This window comes from Triturus cristatus, chromosome 5_2 (assembly GCF_964204655.1).
Source record: "Triturus cristatus chromosome 5_2, aTriCri1.1, whole genome shotgun sequence".
Classification (NCBI taxonomy): Eukaryota; Metazoa; Chordata; class Amphibia; order Caudata; family Salamandridae; genus Triturus; species Triturus cristatus.
In genome coordinates, this window is record NC_140588.1 from 270,384,037 (window position 1) to 270,406,252 (window position 22,216).

At 45.0% G+C, this 22,216-nt stretch overlaps 1 protein-coding gene across 3 annotated transcripts in view; it reads left to right on the forward strand.

Annotated features, from left to right (window-relative positions):
* The window catches only part of JARID2 (jumonji and AT-rich interaction domain containing 2), a 671,808-nt gene that overhangs the window by 365,870 nt on the left and 283,722 nt on the right, over window positions 1-22,216 (forward strand). For all 3 annotated transcript variants that reach the window (XM_085607031.1, XM_085607030.1, XM_085607032.1), the window contains exon 4: window positions 71-240. In XM_085607031.1, coding sequence (XP_085463157.1) covers window positions 71-240 — 170 coding nt within the window. The remainder of the gene's footprint in view (window positions 1-70; window positions 241-22,216) is intronic.

Genomic DNA, 22,216 nt, shown 5'->3' on the forward strand with positions numbered 1-22,216 from the left:
AATAAAATTCTGCTATGGGTTTGTAGACCGCTGTACTTATTGAAGTGTGCCGCTATTTCCTCTTTTTTAGGCCTAGACTGCAAGCACAACGGAAATTTGCTCAGTCCCAGCCCAATAGTCCCAGCACAACTCCAATAAAGTTAGCGGACCAGTTGTTACCTGCTCCAGTCACCCCCATCTCCGACCTGTGCAAGAAGAAGCCCAAGACCGAAGATTTCCTCACGTTTCTCTGCCTTCGAGGTAAGGACATGTGCTGCTAAGGAAGACGTTCATTACATTGCTCTTATGCATCTTGTTACTACTCCATGTTTGTATATACCAGTCATGCAGTTGTTTCTTTTGATGGTCTTAAGGTCCACCTTTTCCTATCTGTGACTTGTTCCAGTCCTGAAGAAAAACAACTAGTTATACCAGCCTTGAAAACATACATTAAAAGAACTTTATACCACTAAGCCACTTGTATATCCAAGAAAAAACTGTTTCTAAATGCATCCATGGAAGAGCTAAGTCTTCCATCATAGAACAATTTAAAACATGGCTTCTATCTCCTGTATTGTCAATCTTTTGTCCCAGAAGATAGAATATATACCAAAATCGATATAGCGCTGCATTTTCTCCACTTAAATGGAACCGCCTTCCGGCCAGTCTTCAGTTATACATGAGAAAAAATGCATTCTTATGAGTTTTTAATCAGCTGCCAGACAAATGTGGTCATGAGTCTATTTCTGTATTTGTTTTACTCTTCTTCCCCTTATGATGCTTTTTAGGACTATCACTGCCTTGGCTGCAATTCAAGGCATTGTAATCTCCCGGCCGCATCTTCTGTATTGTCCTTGTTCTTCTAATGGATTCTGTTGCTTCTCTTCCTTCTGCCTTTTGGTTCCATTCTGATTCTTTGAAGAACTTCCTCCATCCAGTGTCATGATAGCAGAGAAAGACCAGGGAAACACCACATGCCATTCTTTGTGTTTCTGCGTAAAGTGCCTTTAACCATCCTCTCTCTGCTCCTCCTCTAGTGGCAGCTGATGAATTTTTAAGATGGTGAAATGTAAATACATGCCCTGATTTTGAGTATGCGAGCCTGACTTCTGCAAAGAGGCAGTGGGGTTCCTTCCCTGAGAAAAGTTTGAAATTGTTTTTTCAAATGGGACATTTTACAATATCCCAATACTTTACAATGTGCCAAGCCACCTTGCCTTCCACAGTGTTTGCAGATTGGAAGGGGCGAGCCCTGTTCATCCTCCCAAAAGAAACTTTGGAAAAAAAAGATGGCAAAAAGTTCATGAATTCTTGTTTTAGTCTCAATTGTGCAGTTTCACTTTGAATTGACTAAAAAAGCTGCAGATATTGGAGGCAGTTGAAAAAAAGAAAATTTTTAAGAAAGCATTTTAATGTTTACTGTGAAACCATTTGTAGGAGATGCGTGCCGAAGTGTAACTCCGGCATTGGGGCCCCTTGGTTCTAGCATTATAGCAGGACTTCTCTTACTAATTTTGTAGTCCTTGGGAAGTTGGGAGATTTCACAGTGAATGATTAGGCCACTGGTCCATCCAAGGTGATGTAAGCATCTTACTACAAGTACATACCAGTAACTTAAGTCAGCTATGTCTCCTACGTTTTGGTTAGTTTTGTTAGTATAGGTGAAGTGTCACTGTGATCTGTGATAAAAGGTGTTGCATAGTAAAAGTTGAGAGACAAATATCCTTTATCTGCAAAATCTGGTCCTATTGATCTCAGAAGTTATTTATAGGATTGGGTCAGCCCTGCCAAGATCCCCTAATCTGGATTTATACTAATGCATGGACCAGGGTCAAAACGGACTCGATAATTCTCGCCTCGGTACCTACTCTAACCAGGAACACACTCGGCAACTCTGGGCATTAAGCTTGCCTCATCTCTACAACGGCCCCCCACAGACGCCGGGGATGCCTGGTTTCACCTTGGAGATACCCAGAAAGGGACCATCTCACAGGGATAGCCAGGACGGGTTCCCCAGCGGTCTACAGCGCCGGGACGCCCCGTTGCTGGGGCAGCTGTGCGCTTTACAAGTCTACAACATTTACATTTACATTTAAAGTTAATTTACTGCATTGCCACAGGTGCACCAAGTTGTCTCATGATACCTCTCTGATTCACTATATTTTTCAGTCAGCATGATGCTGAGCGCTCGCAGCCACCTAACATCACACTGATTTAGAGTGAAACCAGTCTGCTCCATTAGCACTTACTGGTTTCACTTTGATCTCTGCTCAGAGAACATAACTTTGCCCCCTGAGCACCGATACAATTGGGAAAGGTTCAGCTGGAAATAGGATAATGTCAATGTTGCGATCCCCAAGTAGGGACCCATCCACTAGATACCAGGTGAGGGGGCAGGGTAGGGGCCAGTCTGTGTTGGCATCAAGCCTCGCACCCAAAACCCTGATCAGTCTTTCTGCCCCTTCGGGACCTAGCACCATCCCCATACTCGCTTGCCAAGTGAGAGAAAATTAGTTTGGATGTAGGTTTGACATATGGGCTGGCACAGAAGAGGTACATCCCAATATTCTCTCACTTGCCAAGGTAAATGGCCACACTATTCAGGATGTGGATGTTGTGTGCTGTTTTTATTGAGAGAAGTCACAACCGTTGAATGATGAGAATTTTGTGACCCCTCAAATTCCAGAACTTTCACCCACAGAAATGTGAGGAAAAGGTGTGATTTTAGCCAAGCATGAAGGATTACAGGGCATTTGGGTTGGTAAAAATTGTGAGACTCTTGCAAGCCACACCACTCTGGGCTCTCCAGTGTGTCTAGTTTTCAGAAATGTTTTGGTTTAGCTGGTTTGCCTGGGTTATAGCTGAGCGTAGGTCCAAATTCTGCAGCTACCTACATTGCCAAAATGAATCTATTTTCCTAGCAAAAATTTGAAGGCTCCACGTTGTGTTTTGGGGCACATCGTGTTGCGGGAAATAGACCCCATCTACACAAATGGTGTGCTGGGAGATGTGTGACAGTACAGACCAGTAGAACATTTGTTTTCGATTGAATTTCTCTTTAATTTTTTACTTTTAATATTAAGCCACTATGCAAGAAAAAACATATTTTGCAAACTTTCTTCTAAATCACAATATTATGGCCAGCCCTAAATTCAAAGTTATACAAATAACCACTGTTCGTAAACTCAGGGTATCTTTGTCACATAAAAAAAAAAAATACACAGGTTTCCTTTCTACCCATTTTTATTTCATTAGCTATTACCATATTGCTGCATGATTGGTGCACAATGAAAAATCAATATAAGCAGCAACTTCGCTGTTGGCTCTGGCTATTGCGGGGTTTTAGACAACCAACAAGCACTATGTATGCCTGTGATCAGAAAGGTCTGATGGGTTTTGCGTTACAATAAGATTGTAAATATTCTGGGCACAACATTAGCTAAAAACAGATCACCTATTTCTTCTACTAATTCCCTTTTTTTTTATTTCGAGGACTAGTTTCTTTTGTAAAAACATGAGTGATCTACACAAATGACCCTTTGCAAAATTTGTAATTTTGTCTACTTTTCAGAAATGTTAAATGGGTTTTAGGGGTGCGGATGTGTGTGGGGAAGTGGGGTAGTCTCAGCTGGTAAGAAGGTGAAGCCTGCAGGATGTGAAAGTGAGTTACAGCTTGCCATTGTTTGCCACAGGAGATATAACTAGCGCCAGGAAACCTCCGGGTAACAGCTGCGCTGTATAAATATCATTAACATAAGTATTGCCATGAGGTGCAGCCAAACACTTTCTTGGCATCATTTATGGTCACTACCAGCAGAGGTTTGTATTGACCCAGGCACAATCTATACAGGCTCGACATTCTGAGAGATTTTTGATTAGGTGGCATCAGTGTATAAAGCGCTGCTAATCATCATGGTTGATACTATTTAGAACTCCAATTGTAAACTTTTCTTGAAGTGGCTGTGTGAAAGTATCGATCTAGTCCATTAGCACATGCTAATCCTCGTAACGGAAATCTATCCGGGCCTGTGGACTTAACTGTATTTGAACTCATGAGTGGCTTTGATCTCATATTTTTAGATGCACCAATGAATTGTGTGCTGACTCTGAATGTAGAATGGAAATAATGGTTTTCTGCTAAAAGTATTATTTCTCGAGTGTCCTTTTAGTTTTACAGAATTATCCTCACCACTTATGTATATGGACTTATTAAAATATTTCTGGGTTTGCTGGGGTCCTTGTTCTATGTTCATACCATGATGACTCTTGAAGGGCTACATTTTTATTTGGCATTGCTTACGTTAACATCTTTAGCAGGTACTATCTTAAATCTGCATTTGTAGGTGGATCATCCGGCACCCCCAAACAGTTGAATAATATCTTGATAATGATTTTCTAATCTTCTCAAGATAAACTGTAAGATTTACTTTATTTTCTGTAGAGCTGTAAATCGTGATCCGTGAGATAGTGACTTGAAAATTCTTTACTTGTCTAGTAAGTCCCTCATTTATTATTTTCTTCATTTGTTGTTAGACTCGTTTCTTGGATTAGAATTTTTATCGAATGCACGTTCAGCTCCAGTGCTCATGAGTGTTTCAGAGCCCATCGTGCCAAGGATCTGTAGGGTTGTATCCATTAGCTGACTGTGTTTTATCATGTGACTTGCAGTTGCACTAATCACTTTGACCAAACTTACTTCTCCAAGTTTAATTTTGTGATACGAGATGTCGATTCCGGATCACTGTGATTCACATCTAGTGCCAGTGAAAGTGCCCCCTCACTAAAACCCTTAGCCAAATCAATCTTGTGATTCTCACTTGAATGTTGTGAATAAATGTAAATAGAGCACCACATCAGTTTGTTATGATTAGAATTTGGGAAGAGGTTCAGTCAAAGATCTGATCTTTGGTCCTGCTTCCATGTCAAGCCTACCTTTACAGATACCCCTCCTTCAGTTTGTGCCTCAGCGAGAGTTTTAACAGTTGGAATGTCTTCTGAGGGTAGATTAGAATTGTTAACTTCCACTACAATGGTCTCTAAAATGGTATCTTCTGATTCTTCTGATTTTATCGGAAGAGTAACCCGATCTGTAATGTCAGAAGAGCCTTTTGTGAAGTTGTAGGTTTTTATATTGAGACAATGACTGTGAAAAATGTGATGACTCATTACCAACCTCACTGAAAGCTGTATGAGATTCATAATTGGAAAAAAAATTGATTTGTAAGAAGTAGCTTGAGACATCATTAGCTCTAGAGGATGCTGAGAGTGATGCACTCTGGCTTTGAATGGTAATCTGACACTTTTTAAATTAAGTCTTCACTCCCTGTGTGCCAGATTCCCCCCTCGGCACTTGGCCAAGTCTACAGCTATACTTTGTTTCTGCAATATCTTGCTTCATTGGAGTGCTGGGATAGTTGTGAAGTCTCTGCATACCTCTGTAATGTGACTGCTCGATGAAGTATGTCCGCGCTGCATTCCAGGCTAGAACAGTCTAGTGAGGCAAAATTCTCCTATGTTGCTTTCAGTTTGGGTTTCTCAGCTTGTTGGTCGAATGCCATGAGTTTGGACAAGCTCATTGAAATGCCATAGGAATCCGCAACCAAAGAAGAAAGAGTTTGCAATCTGTATTGCTCAAAATAATTGGTAGCATATCTGCTTATCTACCGCAGTCTAAAGTTCCATAAGGATGAATTATTCACTGAAATGGGGAACTTTCATATTGTCTGTGAATGGTCGTGAGTTCAGCGTCTGGCAACCTCAGCTTATGCCATCTTCACTCTTATCTCTATCCAAGGCTGTTGAAAACTCTGGCATAGCAAATTCTCACAACATATACCTTATCAAAGGTACATAGTCTTCCTTTTTACATTTTATTTTTTAGAGACCTCGTGTATCAAACGCTTTACATTAGCACCAGTTTCGTTACAGATGGACACATTCATTTTTGTTAGGCACGGGATGATTAACGGATTTACCCAGAATCACAGGATGTTGAGCGTCCTTGTCGAGACTCGAACCCGGATCTCCAGCTTCGAGGCCGACCGCTCCAGCCGTAAGGCTCATCTTCCTTCAGTCTTTTATGCCCATTTTCTATTTTCCATTTGTATTCTTCCAAGTAGGTTCTAAGTTATGTTACAACTAAAAACCTACTTGCAAGGTGGACAAATTAAATGTCAAAATTGCCACTGCAGGCTTCCAGTACTTCTCAGGGAGACCATTCATAACTTGATATTCTAAGCAAATTGGGCTTCGTACTACGGCCTTGTACAAACTCAATCTGATGAGGATGTACCATAGAGGGAAGCATGAACACCAGTCTGCTTGCCAGTATTTTCATTAATAATGTATTGCCAGCGTTAAGCACCAGTAGCAGCTGACATGAGGCTCTTTTTTTATACACATATAAGCAACTAGGCTGGATTGTTAGTGAGTTCCTGGGGGAAATCCAAAGATTTTGAGTAGACACTTCACTTACTACATAGTGATCTGCTTCTTGATCGGCACCTACCACACCCTGGTAGGATGGTGCCACCAGGGTGGACTCAACTAAAGTTGGGAGTTCTTATATAAATCATTACTGGATTTAAAGTAGGGCCTAGAAAAAAAAAGTGGTAAAAATGTCTTGGGGGTATACCCAAGTGAATTCCCTTTATTTGTTGGGTAACAGACACTGATAAAAACAGTTTGTGGGATCTGTACAAGTATCAATTACTCATTTGCCCACTATACAAGCCAACCTGTTTTTGCCAACATTTAAAGCCCATTCGTGTCTGAGGCCTTTGTCAGGGGTGTTAGCGTCCCTACCAGTTTACTCCTTCATACCATGTGTAGATATGAGCCCTAAGGCTCTCACCTTCCAGTAGATGCCTACTGGTGAAACCCTAATTATGGGTGGTTTTGGGATCATGTGCATCTGGTAGGAGGCACACTCCTATAGTCATACATTTGTCTCGGTTGCATGCCTTCCTGCGATTCCTACAGCTCCCTGCCGAGACCACCGCCAGGTGCGCATGCTCCCAGAACCACCCGTAATTTGGGTTTACAGGTCCCACAATCCACCCTAGTTGCCCATATGTGGCAGGACACAACTAGGTCTCCTACCCACTCGCTCTGTGGAAGAGCTATGAGGCTTTGTCTAGCAAATATAAATCTTGTTGAGGGATCGCTGTCTTCCAGTGCACCTCTTACAGAGGGCATCTGACTGCTTGTCTCTAAAGAGAATTCTTATTTATACATCCAGTAAGATGGGTACAAGATCGATTGAGGCAAAGAGTTGGGGACTAGCATATAGGATTGAATCATATTTGGCAAATATATCATTGATTTCATGGATATCTCTTGTGTGTATTGTATGTCTCCCTCACTGATTTCCACCCTAATTAGTTAGACCAGCATGCAGTCCACCCTGTACCCTTTCTCAAACGACATGTATATAAATTTATGCATTTGCAACAAGAGAGCAGTGTATTTTTGATTTGCCTTCCGTTCTGCTTCAGTGCATTGTTGCAAGCCCCCTTTTTGATGTCTTGGGTAGGCAGCGCATGCACCATCTTTTCAAGACCTCTTTACAATCAGTTTGCCATTTGTTAGCTTCAACATTGCTCTTATATCCTTTGTTCCAGTTTGTCATCGCATTCATGCATCATGCCTCTTCTTGTGTTTGGCCCTCCCTTGGAGCATGTACCAAGTACTTGTGTCCATCCACTGCTCCCATTTTTGGAGCTACTTTTTTAATTTGTGTTTAAGCACTCCATATGAGTGCCCGTTTTATCAGTCGCCCTTTCAACACCCACCTGCAAGTTACGTCCTGAAGCTCTGTAGTATAAAGGGTCGCACCTCTCCTTACACTCACCAGTCCTCCCTTACCCCTTCCCGTCCCCCTCTCTTTGTCTTTCTTCCACACCCCAGATACTGTTAGACTGTGAAATGCGGCAATGAGATCCTAGACACCCCTCCCGCCTTCGTCCTCCTATTGAGAGCAGCATTGAACACCACTCTTTTTAATTTTTTTGCAGTTTTCTGTAGTGCAAACTCACCGCAACGGTATTGGAGCGCTTTGCATGAGCATCAGTTACATTATGCGAGGACGCATTCATTTTAGGTCTCGGCTACACAGCGTGTGCGCTGTCTCTTCGCCCCCCTCCCTCCGAGCCAGCCGAGCTGGTAACCAGGGCCAGTTTCGTTTCTCAGTCCAGGTGTGCCTAGGTTGTTAAGAAGAATGTTGGATGGGGGGCACAAAGCAAGAGGTGAATATTTGTGTTGCAGACAGTATTGGAGAGGTCCTTTTCTCACCACTACTGCTTTAATTACACGGGGCCGATATTGTGCTGCAAAACCGGCCCCCACCCTGGCGGACCACCGGGGAAACGCCCGGTGCCGGCTAAGGGCAATCCGGCCCTGAACCTAGGTGTCTGTAAGACAAAGGGCAGATCCACCAGAAGTTTGGATCACAGGTAAACAGGTTAATGTTCAGGGCACAGACACAGACCAGAGTGATCTATTCTCCATCCAATCTGCCTAGCTCATTTCATGTTTGTTGTACTTCAGGCTACCCTAGTTGTGTAGGGAACCCCAGACGTAACCAAGATTATAGCAACCCCCCCCAAAATAAGATGTTGTAGATGGTGCCATATACCAGGCTCCTCCATCTTCTCTGCAGCTTCTTAACTTCCTCAACAGCCAAAAGAAAAATCTGTAGTCAAAAAGCAAAATGAACCCCTCTATGCTGTTTGTGTTTGTGTCTTAAAGCGTTTCATAGGATCCGACTTATCCTTTACATTCCATGTGAAAAAAGCAGTAGAGTGACCCATCCAGAGAAACGTGCAAATGTACATTAGGTTTTTGTGTCATGGCAATGCATCCGGTATTTATTTTGGAGGGCAGAACCATGATCATTCACAGTCCCAGGAGTAAGTATATATGCTGCACATATTGCCAGTTATCTCATCATAAACACTGGCCGATCGAGAAGCATACAAAGTTACATCAATTAGGCCTACTTACTTAACTTCAAATACCCAGCCCTACGCGGGCATGGTCCAACATGGTTCCTCCCGATAGGTTAACTTGTAACTATGAGATACTCTCATATGTAGATTATAAGTAGAGGAGTAAATTCAGTGCCCACTCCTCACATACGTTATGATAAGTATTCTAGTGCTTGAAGGAAAGAAAATTGGGGGGAGCCGAGTAGAGAGCCTAGATCACTACGTCTTTTCCATTCTTTGCGCGTCACAAGTCGCCATTGCTTCAGACAGGCTCAAAACCATATCAAGAAGTACATGGGAGAAAGACCGCATCCTGTGAGGCTGTAACTTGTGGAAATCAAACCTCTAGTCACTGTGAAACTGCATGCGGTGACTACCATCAAGCAGTGCCAGCCCACCTGGTAAAGTATGCTAATTCAACACATTTAACAATGTATTCCATGCTTGTTTCTCTTTTCCAGGGAAAAAGATACCCTTGTTTTTTTATGAAACAGATTATTTTCTCCCTTAAACTTTTCTTCTGTCGTTTGAATATTAATATTAGTGCTAATGCCTGAAACACTGATATTATGCTGGCAGCAGCGGAAAGATTTTGAAAACTTTCCCAGGCTGGATATCTGCGCTGAGCATTGGTCTTCATATATACTTTTTCAGCTTGAAGTGACTTGGACCCGGTGCGTTGGGTTAATGGAAGAAACACCATAAATCTTACAAGACAGTTTAGTCTGCATAGAAACACATTTTTTTAGAAATCAACATGGCACATCGTTGAATCCACACTGGACTAAAAAGACAGCATGCCCACTGTTCTCCAAACAGTCCATGAAGGCCCCTTCTGTATGTTGCTTATATAAAAGACATTTCCTTATGCTTTTACATATCCTTGCATATTCCCCCTGGTCATCTCCGATACTCAGGTGTGGAATGTGAAACCGTTTTGACGTGCTTTGGTATATGATTTAAACTTTTCAGCAGTCCGTTTCCTATTTGTGTTGGCTGCCTGTGTTGCGCTCGAGTCTGCGAAGTGAAGTCCAGTATTTCAGTGGTCTACCATGCCAGCGTTTACATAGGCCTAAGATCCCGTTCTGGACCATCCTTAAAGCTGCAGAATAACCCCCCATCAGAGTGGTTTAGAGTGTTTCTAGTAGGGGCTTTGAAATCGTTTACTAAAAGTGCAAACTATGGTCTACATCCCTATTTTTGGCCTAGTAAAAACTGAGTTTTCAGATTTTCTGAAGTTTAGGCCCTGGTATAGTGACCCCTGAAACTAACACTGTGTAATAATGACTTTTTCACAAAGCCTTAGAGTAATTTTAAATATGACGGTGCTAATTTGGCACTTTGAAGAGGAATTGCCAATAATTATGTGATTACACCCGCTCGTGCAGGTGGTTGTAAACATGCCATTTTCTACTGCTGGTTGTGCTGCGGCCCAGGAAAGGACTGCAGTAGAAAATGGCATGTTTACAACCGCCTGCACGAGCGGGTTAAACACCCATTGCCCCTGTATCAGGTACTATGTGGTACATGGCACAGGGTGCATAGATTTGGTTTGGGGGGGGCACCACGTGTGCCCCTGGGCCACATAGCAGCGGTCCACCGGTGACTAGGACCCTGCTGGGGGCCCCCAAAGTCACTTTCTGACCAAACCGCCATGAAAAGGCTATGGAAAACTGGCATCGTAATCCCTACAGCAGTGCCTCCGCAGGCACTGCCTCCATTGTAGGGATTAGGCTCTGTCCCCATCCCCAGCGAGCTCCTTGAGCCTGTTGGAGGTCTCTGTCTTTCCCCAGCCTAATGTGCTCCAACCACCAATATCCTTGTCCTCCGGTTGGAACAAAACCTCGGAAGTCGGACGGACCACCACTGATGGCGTGTCGGTGGTGATCAGCCTGAAATCATAATTAGGCCCTAAGCTGACCCACTGCCCATACGGTTTGCTTAAGGACTTTTCTTGTCCAACCACTATAAAAAAGTAAACATGTACAAATTTACAATGTTTGTTGAAATCGTAAGCAGTTATTATTCCATTAAATACATGCAGTGTAGGCCAGGCTGGTGCATTGCTGGTGTGATTTGCCTTCTTTTCTGGAATGGTGACCTAGAATGTACAAAATAGGATAAGGTCTTAAGTTGCTTATTTGGAGTGGCATCAAGAGGCCTGAGCACTGAAGACAGCATTTCTGTTGACTCTGTATCCCTGGTGTAGAGTTGTACCAGTTTTGTACGGCAGTGCTGCCACTATATTTTCGTATGTGAAATTACTTTTGACCGAGTCACTTACATTTTTATTACATTTGATCTGTCCTGGCAAAATCAAGACACCAGCGACCAGAAGACCATGTATAACAGAAATTTGAGGGGCATGGGGCAAACAATGAGCCATACATTAAACTGATGGGGCCACCTGCAAAGGGCAATTGTGGAGCGTTTGTATGTGTACATTTGTCTGTATAAACATATATATAATACATCTTTGCTTAAAATGTGTGTATATCACTTTTTATGTATGTGTGTACCTATATTGAAAGATACACAGACAGTCTTACTTCTACATTTTAAGTAGGCATGTAGGCTCATGTATTGCCAAGAACAATCACTGCTGTGAAGTGAAAGGAAGTTGCATATAATGGGCCTGATTCATAGAACTAACTTAAGACAAAATCCTAAACTTACTGCCATTTTGGTATTCACAGAAGGCACTTACTCATTTTGGTATTCACAGAAGTTAGGAGTCCTAACTTTAGGGCTCCTAAGTGCTTTCTGTGAATACCGAAAGTCTTAAAGTTAGGATTTTTCTCAGTTTAGGAGTAATAAAGTTATGACTCCTAACTTTACTACTCCTAAACTGAGAAAAATCCTAACTTTAAGACTTTCGGTATTCACAGAAGGCACTTAGGAGCCCTAAAGTTAGGACTCCTAACTTCTGTGAATACCAAAATGAGTAAGTGCCTTCTGTGAATACCAAAATGGCAGTAAGTTTAGGATTTTGTCTTAAGTTAGTTCTGTGAATTGGGCCCATAGCGTTTGGCTAGGTTCGGTGTCTGAGTTGGCTTCCAATACAGGTGACCTTCAAGAGCTTTGATGGTGAGGGCCAGGATAATTGTAGCTGGGACAGGAGGGCCCATCTGGCTCCCCTCTACTTTCGCCAGTGCAGGGAGGCATCATATAAGGGTCCTTTTTTAACTGCTGATCTTCCTTATCGACTGAACCTTGTGCTGCTTTCCGGGAAAAGGGTGAGTGTAACATTAAGCTGTCCTAAACTTTCATGAATACTTTTATTTATAGTTAGGTGCTTGGAGCTTGGTAAAACATGTGTAAGGTTTTATACCATGGGTTTAATCTGTAGCCTAACGTGATAGGGCTCAATAAAATTGATCAAACTTGTGAGCAAAGTGTATGTCACGGAATGCTGAGATATGCCCCCACACCCAAGGCTTTGGGATTCGTGTGCGACTGCCGAACATTTAAAAATAGTTAATCTATCCCCCATCTACAAACCCAGACATCAAACTATTAGGACCAAACTCTTGATTTATGTTTGAGGGTTTCGGATCTTGCCAGTCAATTTTGCATGCAGCAAATAAAGCAGGCCCAACCTGCTCCAAATGTGATAAGTCAAGTGAGCGAGTGTAGTTTCGATTTCATGGGATGAGCTTACTGCCCAATGCTGCTTGCCACTCTAATGGGGACCTCCTGAAAAGACAATTCAGTTGGAGCTCTGGCTTGACGGCTCCCCTGTCTACAAGACTTATAGCTACCAATTATTTAAAATATACACTAGACCTGCCAGCACACACGTACGACCGTGTCATACAATATTGGCTCCCTTCACACGGTCACCTGATGAGTAGCTGATATCACACGGTGGCAGGAAAATAAGCTTTTCTGCTCGTTTTTTGTTTGTTTTTGGAGGCATTTAAAAAACGACGTCCATTATGAGGTGTAGTGCTTAATTTTAGCCAGGGGTTTCTGGTACTTGGCACTTAATCGTCAACACAGGCGCTTATAGCGCAAACTCTATCCCAAAGGTATTGGAGCGCTTTTCATGAGCACCATTTACAACACATTCCATTTTTGTAGGCACGGGGAGATTGCGTGATTTGCCCAGAATCACAGTATGTTGGGCCTATGCTGAGACTCGAACCTGGTTCTCCAGCTCCAAAATCGGCAGCACTGGCTGTTACGCCACATCATCTCCCCAATTGTATGGTTTCATGGTTAGTTGTAAGTTCCGTTCTGGGCGGCGCTAATGGGATCAATGGGCTGATGCAAGCTGCCTCCTGACAAGAGCTCCGGCACTTATTTTTTCACAAATTGACCACTGATGGGGTGTGAAAACACCCCAGGACTTTGGCACCAGCCTTGTTTTTAGGAGGAGAGGATTTAATGGGGGAGGGCGCAGAAGTACCTCCTAGGAAGTTCTGGTCACAAGTCCTTACCCCTCCAATCACATGGTGATTTTTTTTGTCTTAAGGATGACTTGTCTGTACACACATAGTAGACTTCTACTATTTCTTTTTCTCCTCATCTATTGGTTGTTTTGTGTACATTCAAAGTGCCTACATTGCAGAGCCTGGTAGTATATTTATTGTCATGTCGTCAGTTGCTCCTCCTCCCTCATGTGTTATCCTATGCTGTGCACGCCCTCTAACACATCGTGCTCACCCCTTAGGAAGCAGGATCCAGAAAACTAGGGAGTGCAACATCCAGCAATACCAGCGACATTGAGCGATTTCCCAAACGGCTAAAGGATTTTAAAAGAAAAGGTTAAAGACCCTTGCAAGGTGCCGATTTTGATAGTTCTCTGTCTCCGCTATTGGGGCAGTGTAGTTATCCACTGAGCTTATATCGAGCTCTGAGCAAAGCCTTTGCATATCTGTGGAACATAGCGCACCCCCATCAGGTACGCAGAATCTTTTTTCGGACTCTTCTTGCGTCTGAGTCCTTCCTCTCTGGGGAGTCAAGATGTGCTGGACGCGCGGCAGAGCGGAAGTCCCCCGGCTGAGCCCAGTGCCTGGTGGAGTCAGGGGACTTTTCACCAGGCTTGTTTGCAAGGATCCCGCGTAAGCCGTTAAAACCATTAAAGTATAAGCAGCATCAACAGTTTATTTGCTCAGTTACGAAGTTGGAGGCAGCAGCTGAGCTTCCACTGGAAGTAGAGGGAGGAAGTAAGGCGGTAATGTCTCCTGTATTGCTTGATAAGCTGACCAGTATCCTCTAATGGTGTTTCACTGCTGCTACATTGTCCTCAGACTGACTCTAAATTGACAGGAATTCTTTCCCAGATAAGGCAACTATTCACTTATTCACTCACTTGTAACCGTTTCTGGTTATCTATCAAATCCATGTCTTACTACTACTTGCCCTTGAAGGGTGTAAGACAAATCACGCTTGCTTAATATAAGGACTTTGTCACACTTCTCAATCACTGCAATATAGAAGCTTCCTTCATAAACGTTTCTTCATCAACAAACGCCAGGCAAAAAAATTAACCAGCAGCACAAGACTCCAGGTCAAAGTCTGCCAATTCAATTAATTCTTTAAAAGCTATTAGCAATGGCTCAAATGCTAGCGGGGCTTATGACTCAATAACTGTTAACTCTATTTCACAGAAAATAACACAATTCTTTGACTTCACTCCAAGAACATCTGCTCCTGGTCCTCTGGAATAGAAATTCATCTTTCTTAAATACTTGCAAGCCAGTTATTACATCTGCACAGATTCACCACAGTGCAAAAGATAGTCTTGATTTGCCAATAACTGAATAATCATCTTCACTTCATCTCCTTCACGCATTCCTCCCGATCTGCCAAGATCCCTTAATCTAGATGAATCTGGAAGCTTTGCCTTGAATAAAGAAAATGCCCAACAATTGTACGTCCTACTCAAAAGTAACCCGTTACCAGCTAATGGTTCAGTAGACGTCTCGACTAAGATCAATAGTGGTATCTTCAGTTCAATTAACTATTATCTGGCAACTGCCGTTAAGGCTTTAAATTGGCGGTCTCATAAGGTACAGAACATAAAGTATAATGGAGTGACCCAGTGACCCTCAGAACCTGGGTGTCTGGAGTATATGCTAATGTTGGTTCTGTCGGGTAAAGAGATTACTTTAATCGGTCATAAACATTTATGCATGAAGAATGAAGAACTTACCTAATTGGAATTAATCAAAAGTTAATGTATAAACCAATAAAAACATTTCTTTTTACAATTTTATCTGGTTGTACCATAGTCAGGCTGTTGCAAAAATTAATGAAAAACGACACAAGGCTAGCTAATCGGTGATAAGGTGTTCTATAGGCGACAAGGTGCTTTCAGTGAATAAACTATATACATTGCTTTACTAGAGGCATCTAAAATGTTCAGTTCAATTCAATAGACATCCGTCCCTATGCACATGATTCTCCAGTTCATATACTGCTTGTTCCGCTTTTCACATGGAGTGGAGAGGGTAGGGAATAAATTGTACAGGTACGTCGACGCTTCAACCCTGAAAAGTGCGTGATTCAACAGGGAGTCACGGCAAGTCGCCTTCAGGACACGGAGGGACAGCCTTTGGGACTGGTAACCAAAACCAGTAGGGTTCTTCAATGTATAATACACCATGGGTTGGATTCTTGGCAGTGGTGATAATGAATTACATCAGAGTATGATCCACCAACGGTTGGATTCTGAAAGCAGTGATGGTGATGAATACATCAAAGGGCAGTTGTAGCACGAGTCAAAACCCTCTGTCTGGTCGGCGTTGAAAGTGAACCGACAGAGCGTTTATTCACTCAAAGCACCTTGTCAACGATTAGCTAGCCTTGCGTCGTTTTTCAATCATTTTTGCTTTTTGTGTCAGCCTGACTATGGTACAACCGGATAAAATTGTAAAAAGAAAAAAATTATTAATTTGTTTATACATTTCCTTTTGATTAATTCAAATTAGATGCGTTTTCTTCATGCATAAATGTTTGACAGATTAAAGTAAACTCTTTACCCGACAGAACCAACATTTTAGCATAGACTCATAAGGTAGTGAGGCGTAGCTCCTGGGGGAGATGGGGGGAGTTTGTGGGGGTGCCCCCCCCTAATAAATGGATTCCAGTGTGTGTAGTTGGTTCCAGGGGCCTCCAGTCTGGGTAGCAGTGTATGAGGTTGGGGTTCCATTCGGATTGGCAGCCCTCTGGGCACAGAAACACTTCTTTGTAACTTTCCAGGAATTGCATACACCCACCTCCTCTTCCCTCTCACACAAAACAAATCAAGAAAATCAAGGACTGGATGACTCCAGTGTTGCAGAGAAGCATTTTAAATGCAACTTTATTTTCATCCATTTTGCCATTTCAATGGCAATGATGGTTGGGAAATTTCTGCTATGCACCAGGGGGGGGTTAGGAAGCAACTGTTGCAGGGCAAAGCCAAGCTTTGAATAAGAGTGGACATAGAAGCTCCAGCCATGGTTGAGGTCAGTGTTTCAATAGAACCCTCCGCTATCTCACATTTTGCAACTAGCCTCACAATACCTAAGTGTCTTTACCTTCAAGGGTATCATCTAATAATAATGTAACAAAACAAGTGATCCAGAGCTCAAATACAGCTTACCCATTTGCAGAGGCTTGACTATTCCAACACACGATGGAGCACAATTTTAAACGAGAAACCAGAGGGAACCTTACATCTAATGCTTCTCCTTTAAGCTACCTAACAGGATATAAGTCAAGAGGAAGACACGATGTCTTAAATAGAGACATGAGGACTTTTACATCACAAGGGTACACCTGGTTATGACACATTACATTATGTATGTAATATTCTGATGGATACATCTGCCAGTGGTTTCCTCACCTTGTGAATATCCCCTGCGCCAGCAACATTCGGAAATTTTTCGTAGCTCTCCACGCCGACTAGGACTACGTCGCAATAGCATGGCTCCGCTGACGTCGCTGGAGTCATAAGAGAGCCTCGTCGGCGTGATGACGTCAGTTCCCTGTTTCCCGCGCCGTCGACGCCAACGGTTTTCTGGGACTCTCCGTAGCTAGTTACTTTATTTTTCTGGACTGTTTCTGGTCTTCTCTTGCTTCTTTCCTGAAGATGTCGTCGAGGAAGTCAGGGTTCAAGCCCTGTAGAGAGTGCGGAGGACATATGTCCATCACGGATCCTCACAAAGATTGTGTCTGGTGCCTGTCGTCGGATCACAACGTCGAGGGGTGCTCTTGCTGCCGTAAGATTAACCCGAAGGCTTTAAAGGAGAGAGAGGGCAAGCTTTTCATCGCGAAGATGAGGAAGGAGAAGAGAGGTCGAAGGTGGTCGAGGTCGGGTTCGAAGTAGACGTCGGGTCATGCTTCAAAATCAAAGAAGCATAAGATGAAGAAGAGACACGTCTCTCGACGGCGTTCAGATAAGGAGACGGCTCCAAAATAGACTTCTCCAGTTCCTCTGCGTCGTAAGGACTGTTTCTCCTTCGGTTTCGAATCCGGCTCCATCTCCGACGCCGACACATTCTCCGGCTCCGGTGGAATAGGCTCCTGTACTTGATGAGTAGTCGACTCCATTGGCTCCACCGTCGGCGCCGATTGGTCCGAGTCCGGTAATGCCTCAGCCTGAGCCTTTATTGGGCCCTTACCCACCTTTCCCTGGCCCGGGTCAAGACCCATCACATTACTTGAATGCCATGTATGGTGTCTTTACAAGAGCAATGTACCCCTCTGGAGCACCTTCGGGTCCCATGGGTCCAATGGCCTTTAATTTGGGGGTTCCTCAGGCCTATGCTCAGGCTCCCTTTATGCCATTCCTTCCAGCGGCGCCGTCCTGGCATTTCCCGGCGCCGAAGAAGTCGACGCCGTTCCCTTCATCTACGGCTCCGCCAGCTCGACCTCGTTCGACTCAGGCTGTGCCTCCGGATCAGTGTTCGACGCCGGCTCCGGCGTTCAGATAAGGAGACGGCTCCAAAATAGACTTCTCCAGTTCCTCTGCGTCGTAAGGACTGTTTCTCCTTCGGTTTCGAATCCGGCTCCATCTCCGACGCCGACACATTCTCCGGCTCCTGTACTTGATGAGTAGTCGACTCCATTGGCTTCACCGTCGGCGCCGATTGGTCCGAGTCCGGTAATGCCTCAGCCTGAGCCTTTATTGGGCCCTTACCCACCTTTCCCTGGCCCGGGTCAAGACCCATCACATTACTTGAATGCCATGTATGGTGTCTTTACTAGAGCAATGTACCCCTCTGGAGCACCTTCGGGTCCCATGGGTCCAATGGCCTTTAATTTGGGGGTTCCTCAGGCCTATGCTCAGGCTCCCTTTATGCCATTCCTTCCAGCGGCGCCGTCCTGGCATTTCCCGGCGCCGAAGAAGTCGACGCCGTTCCCTTCATCTACGGCTCCGCCAGCTCGACCTCGTTCGACTCAGGCTGTGCCTCCGGATCAGTGTTCGACGCCGGCTCCGGCGGAGTAGTGTGTGGCGCCGCCGGTTCCGAGGATAAGATCCAGGCGGGAGGACCAGAGGATTTTGGAAGAGCAGAGGTATTGGGCAGAAGAATTGGAGGAAGGTGAACTTCAAGAGTCAGAGGACTTATTTGAAGACTTAAGGGAGGCAAGTGGCCTGAATATGTCCCCAGAATGGGAGCTTTCTCCTCCTTCAGATGCTCCCTCTAAGGATGTGGTTCCTTACCACACAGTTTTAAGGAAGGCAGTGGAGCTCTTAGACTTGCAGCCTCCAACGGCTGAGTTTAAGTCCAATATCTTGACGGAGGTTCTTAATTCTCCCTCCACTGTAGTAGAACCTTTGCTTCCTTTCAATGATACCATCACTGAGGCAGTTATGGAGGTTTGGCGTAAGCCCTTTTCGGCTCCAGCAGTGTCAAAATCTGTTGCTAAGAGGTACAGGGTGGGTCCAGGAGATCCGGACTTCCTAACGTCCCATCCTTCTCCTGAGAGTCTGGTGGTTCAAGCTGCATGTTAGAAGAAGTCTTCTGGAGCATTTCCTCAAGTTCCTGGTGATAGAGAGTCAAAAAAGCTTGCCCAGTCAGCCAAGAAGGTGTTCTCCTCTGCAAGTATGGCCTTGAAGTCCACAAATGCCACCTGTCTTTTGGGTCGTTACATCCACGCCCGAATGGACTCTGCAAAACAGCTGGCTCCTAAATTGTCTGAGGAGGACAGGCAGAATTTTAATGAGGTCTTGTCGGATACTGAAGCAGCTGCATGTCAAGTTATTCAGAGTGGTTTGGACATTGCGGACTCTGTTGCCAGGATCATGGGCTCCTCGGTTGCCACAAGTAGTGCTTGGCTTAAGTCGTCGGAGTTCTCTCCAGATGTACAGGCAACACTTCTAGACCTACCCTTTGGTTCTGTACTGTTTGGGAAGAAAGCAGATGCAGCCTTGGAAAGGTTCATGGACAGCAAAGCCACAGCTAAGTCTCTGGGTCTGCAGGCGCAGCCTAGAGGTTCCTCTTACAGAAGGTACAGAGGTTTTGGGAGGTCGTCCTTTCGGACCTACAGGTAGCCTCAGCTGCAGCAGCAGCAAAATACCCTGTATAAGACCTACAGGGGCAAGAACAGAGGTTGTCCACGAGGTCGTCAGCCCTCCTCCTCTTACTCCTCTACCTCCCTCCCTCTTGCCACAGCAAAGCAGCCCTAGATCCACCATTCCGGATCATGTTGGTCCTGTGGGGGGGGTTGGCTTACCCATTTTCTGCAAGATTGGAATCGGTCACTACAGACCTTTTGGGTTCTAAATCTTGTGGAAAATGGGTATGCTCTTCCCTTTTGGGAATTCCCTCCAAATTACCCTCCTTGCAAAGGTGCTTGCTCGGGGGACCACCTTCTTCTCCTGCAGGAGGAAGTCCTAACATTACTGAAAAAAGGTGCGATAGAGGTGGTTTCAGAGCAGGAAAGGGGTCAGGGATGCTACTCCCGGTATTTCCTGATACCCAAGAAGGAGGGCAGGCTACGTCCAATCTTGGATCTCGGGATCTTGAACCTTTTTCTGAAGCAGGAGAAGTTCAAGATGCTCACCCTTGTGCAGGTTCTTCAAGCGCTGCAACAGGAGGACTGGATGACTTGCAGGATGCGTATTTTCATATTCCGATCCTGGAGTCGCACAGGAAGTATCTCCGTTTTACGGTAGGGTCGCAACATTATCAGTTTGCGGTTCTCCCGTTTGGTCTTTCTACTGCACCTCGAGTCTTCACCAAGGTGATGGCAGTGGAGGCAGCCCATCTCAGAAGGTCGGGATTCCAGTTTTCCCCTATCTGTACGACTGGTTGATCAAAGCGGAGTCGCCAGAGAAGATGCTTCATCATCTGCAGGTTACAACTCAGCTGTTGTAAAAATTGGGTTTCTCGATAAACATGCCCAAATCTCACCTGATGCCCTCTCAGCGCAACCTGTTCATAGGGGTGGTACTGGACACTACTGTGTGTCGAGCATTCCCACCTCCACAAAGGATTCTCGACATACAGGAAATGATTCCCTTGTTTTACAATGGAGCGCTCGTTCCAGTCCTGAAGGTCCTTAGTCTGCTCGGTCTGTTTGCTTCCTGCATTCTGTTGGTCAACCATGCACGCTGGCACATGAGGGCGCTCCAGTGGTGCCTCCGCAGGCAGTGTTATCAGCACAACGGAGATCTCAGGGAGTCTGTGAGGATCTCCAGAGAAGCTGCAGCGGAACTGTCTTGGTGGAGCGTGGAGAGCAATCTGTCTCAAGGAAAGCCCTTCCATCTACCTCCATCGGTGGCTACAGTGATAACGGATGCTTCCACTTTAGGGTGGGGTGCGCATCTGGGGCATCTGGAGATCAAGGTTCTTTGGTCTCCAGAGGAAAGGTTGCTTCACATCAACCTTTTGTAGTTGCGGACGATACGTTTGACACTCAAGGCCTTTCTCCCTTCCCTTCGCGGGCAGTCGGTTCAAGTCCTGACGGACAACATTACCGCGATGTGGTATGTCAACAAGCAGGGAGGAGTGGGGTCGCATGGTCTCTGCAGAGAGGCTCTGCGTCTCTGGTCCTGGGTTCAGGATCATCCGATTTGTCTGATGGCAAATCTGTCCGGAGTTCTGAACGTGCGTGCAAACGGTCTGTCGGCAGTTTTCTGCCGACCACGAGTGGAGGCTCCATCCGGAGGTGGTTCGTCACGTCTTTCGGATGTGGGGAACTCCTCGGGTGGACCTGTTTGCCACTCAAGAGAACGCTCACTGCCCGTCATTCTGCAGTCTCCAATATCCGATGCAGGGAGTTTTGGGGGACGCGTTTCAGTTGAGATGAGACTCACATCTCCTTTACGCGTTTCCTCCCATACCCTTGATTCCTTGGGTTCGGAGGAAGATTCGCCAAGACCGGGCCCAAGTCATATTGATCGCCTCAGATTGGCCAAGAAGGGTGTGGTATACAGATCTTCTGCACCTCTCCTCGTGCCCTCCGCTCTGTCTCCCTCCGCTCGGTCTCCCTCTCAGGGCAGACCTCCTCTCGCAGTTGCAGGGGCAGGTTCTACACCCCCACCTCCAGAGCTTACACCTTTATACCTGGAGATTGAACGGGGCAACCTGAATTCTTTTTCTCTCCTACCTGACGTGGTGGACGTAATTTTGTCTGCCAGGCGTCTCTCCACCAAGTCTATCTATTCCTATAGGTGGTCCAAATTTGTCAATTGGTGTAGGGAGAAGTCTATTGACCCTTTGAGGGCTCGTTCATCCAACATCCTTCAGGTTGCTCTCTCTCTAGCTCAGCAAGGTTTTGCTGTAGCTACTGTGAAGGGTTATTTATCAGCTTTGTCAGCATTCCTCTGCTTGCCGGATCAGCCGTCCTTGTTTAAATCACCTATTGTGTTACAGTTCATTAAGGGCCTTACCAACAAATTTCCTCCCACTCCATTTATTGTGCCTCAATGGGACTTAAATCTTGTCTTAACTTACTTGATGGGTTCTCCCTTTGAACCCTTGCACAAGTGTCCTTTAAGGCTATTGTCTGATAAAACAGTTTTTCTCATTGCCATTACCTTGGCAAGGAGGGTAAGTGAGCTTCAAGTTCTGAGTTTGAAACCCCCGTTCTTGACCATTCATGCTGAAAGAATGGTACTCAGGACCAGGGCTGCTTTTCTGCCTAAGGTGGTAACTGCTTTCCATCTGGGGCAGTCCATTACCCTTCCTACCTTCTATCCTCCCCCTCACCCTTCCAAGGAGGAAGAGCGGCTTCACCGCTTGGACCCTAAAAGGGCGGTGAGTTTTGACCTCAATAGAACTAAAGACTTTTGAGTGGATGACCAGCTC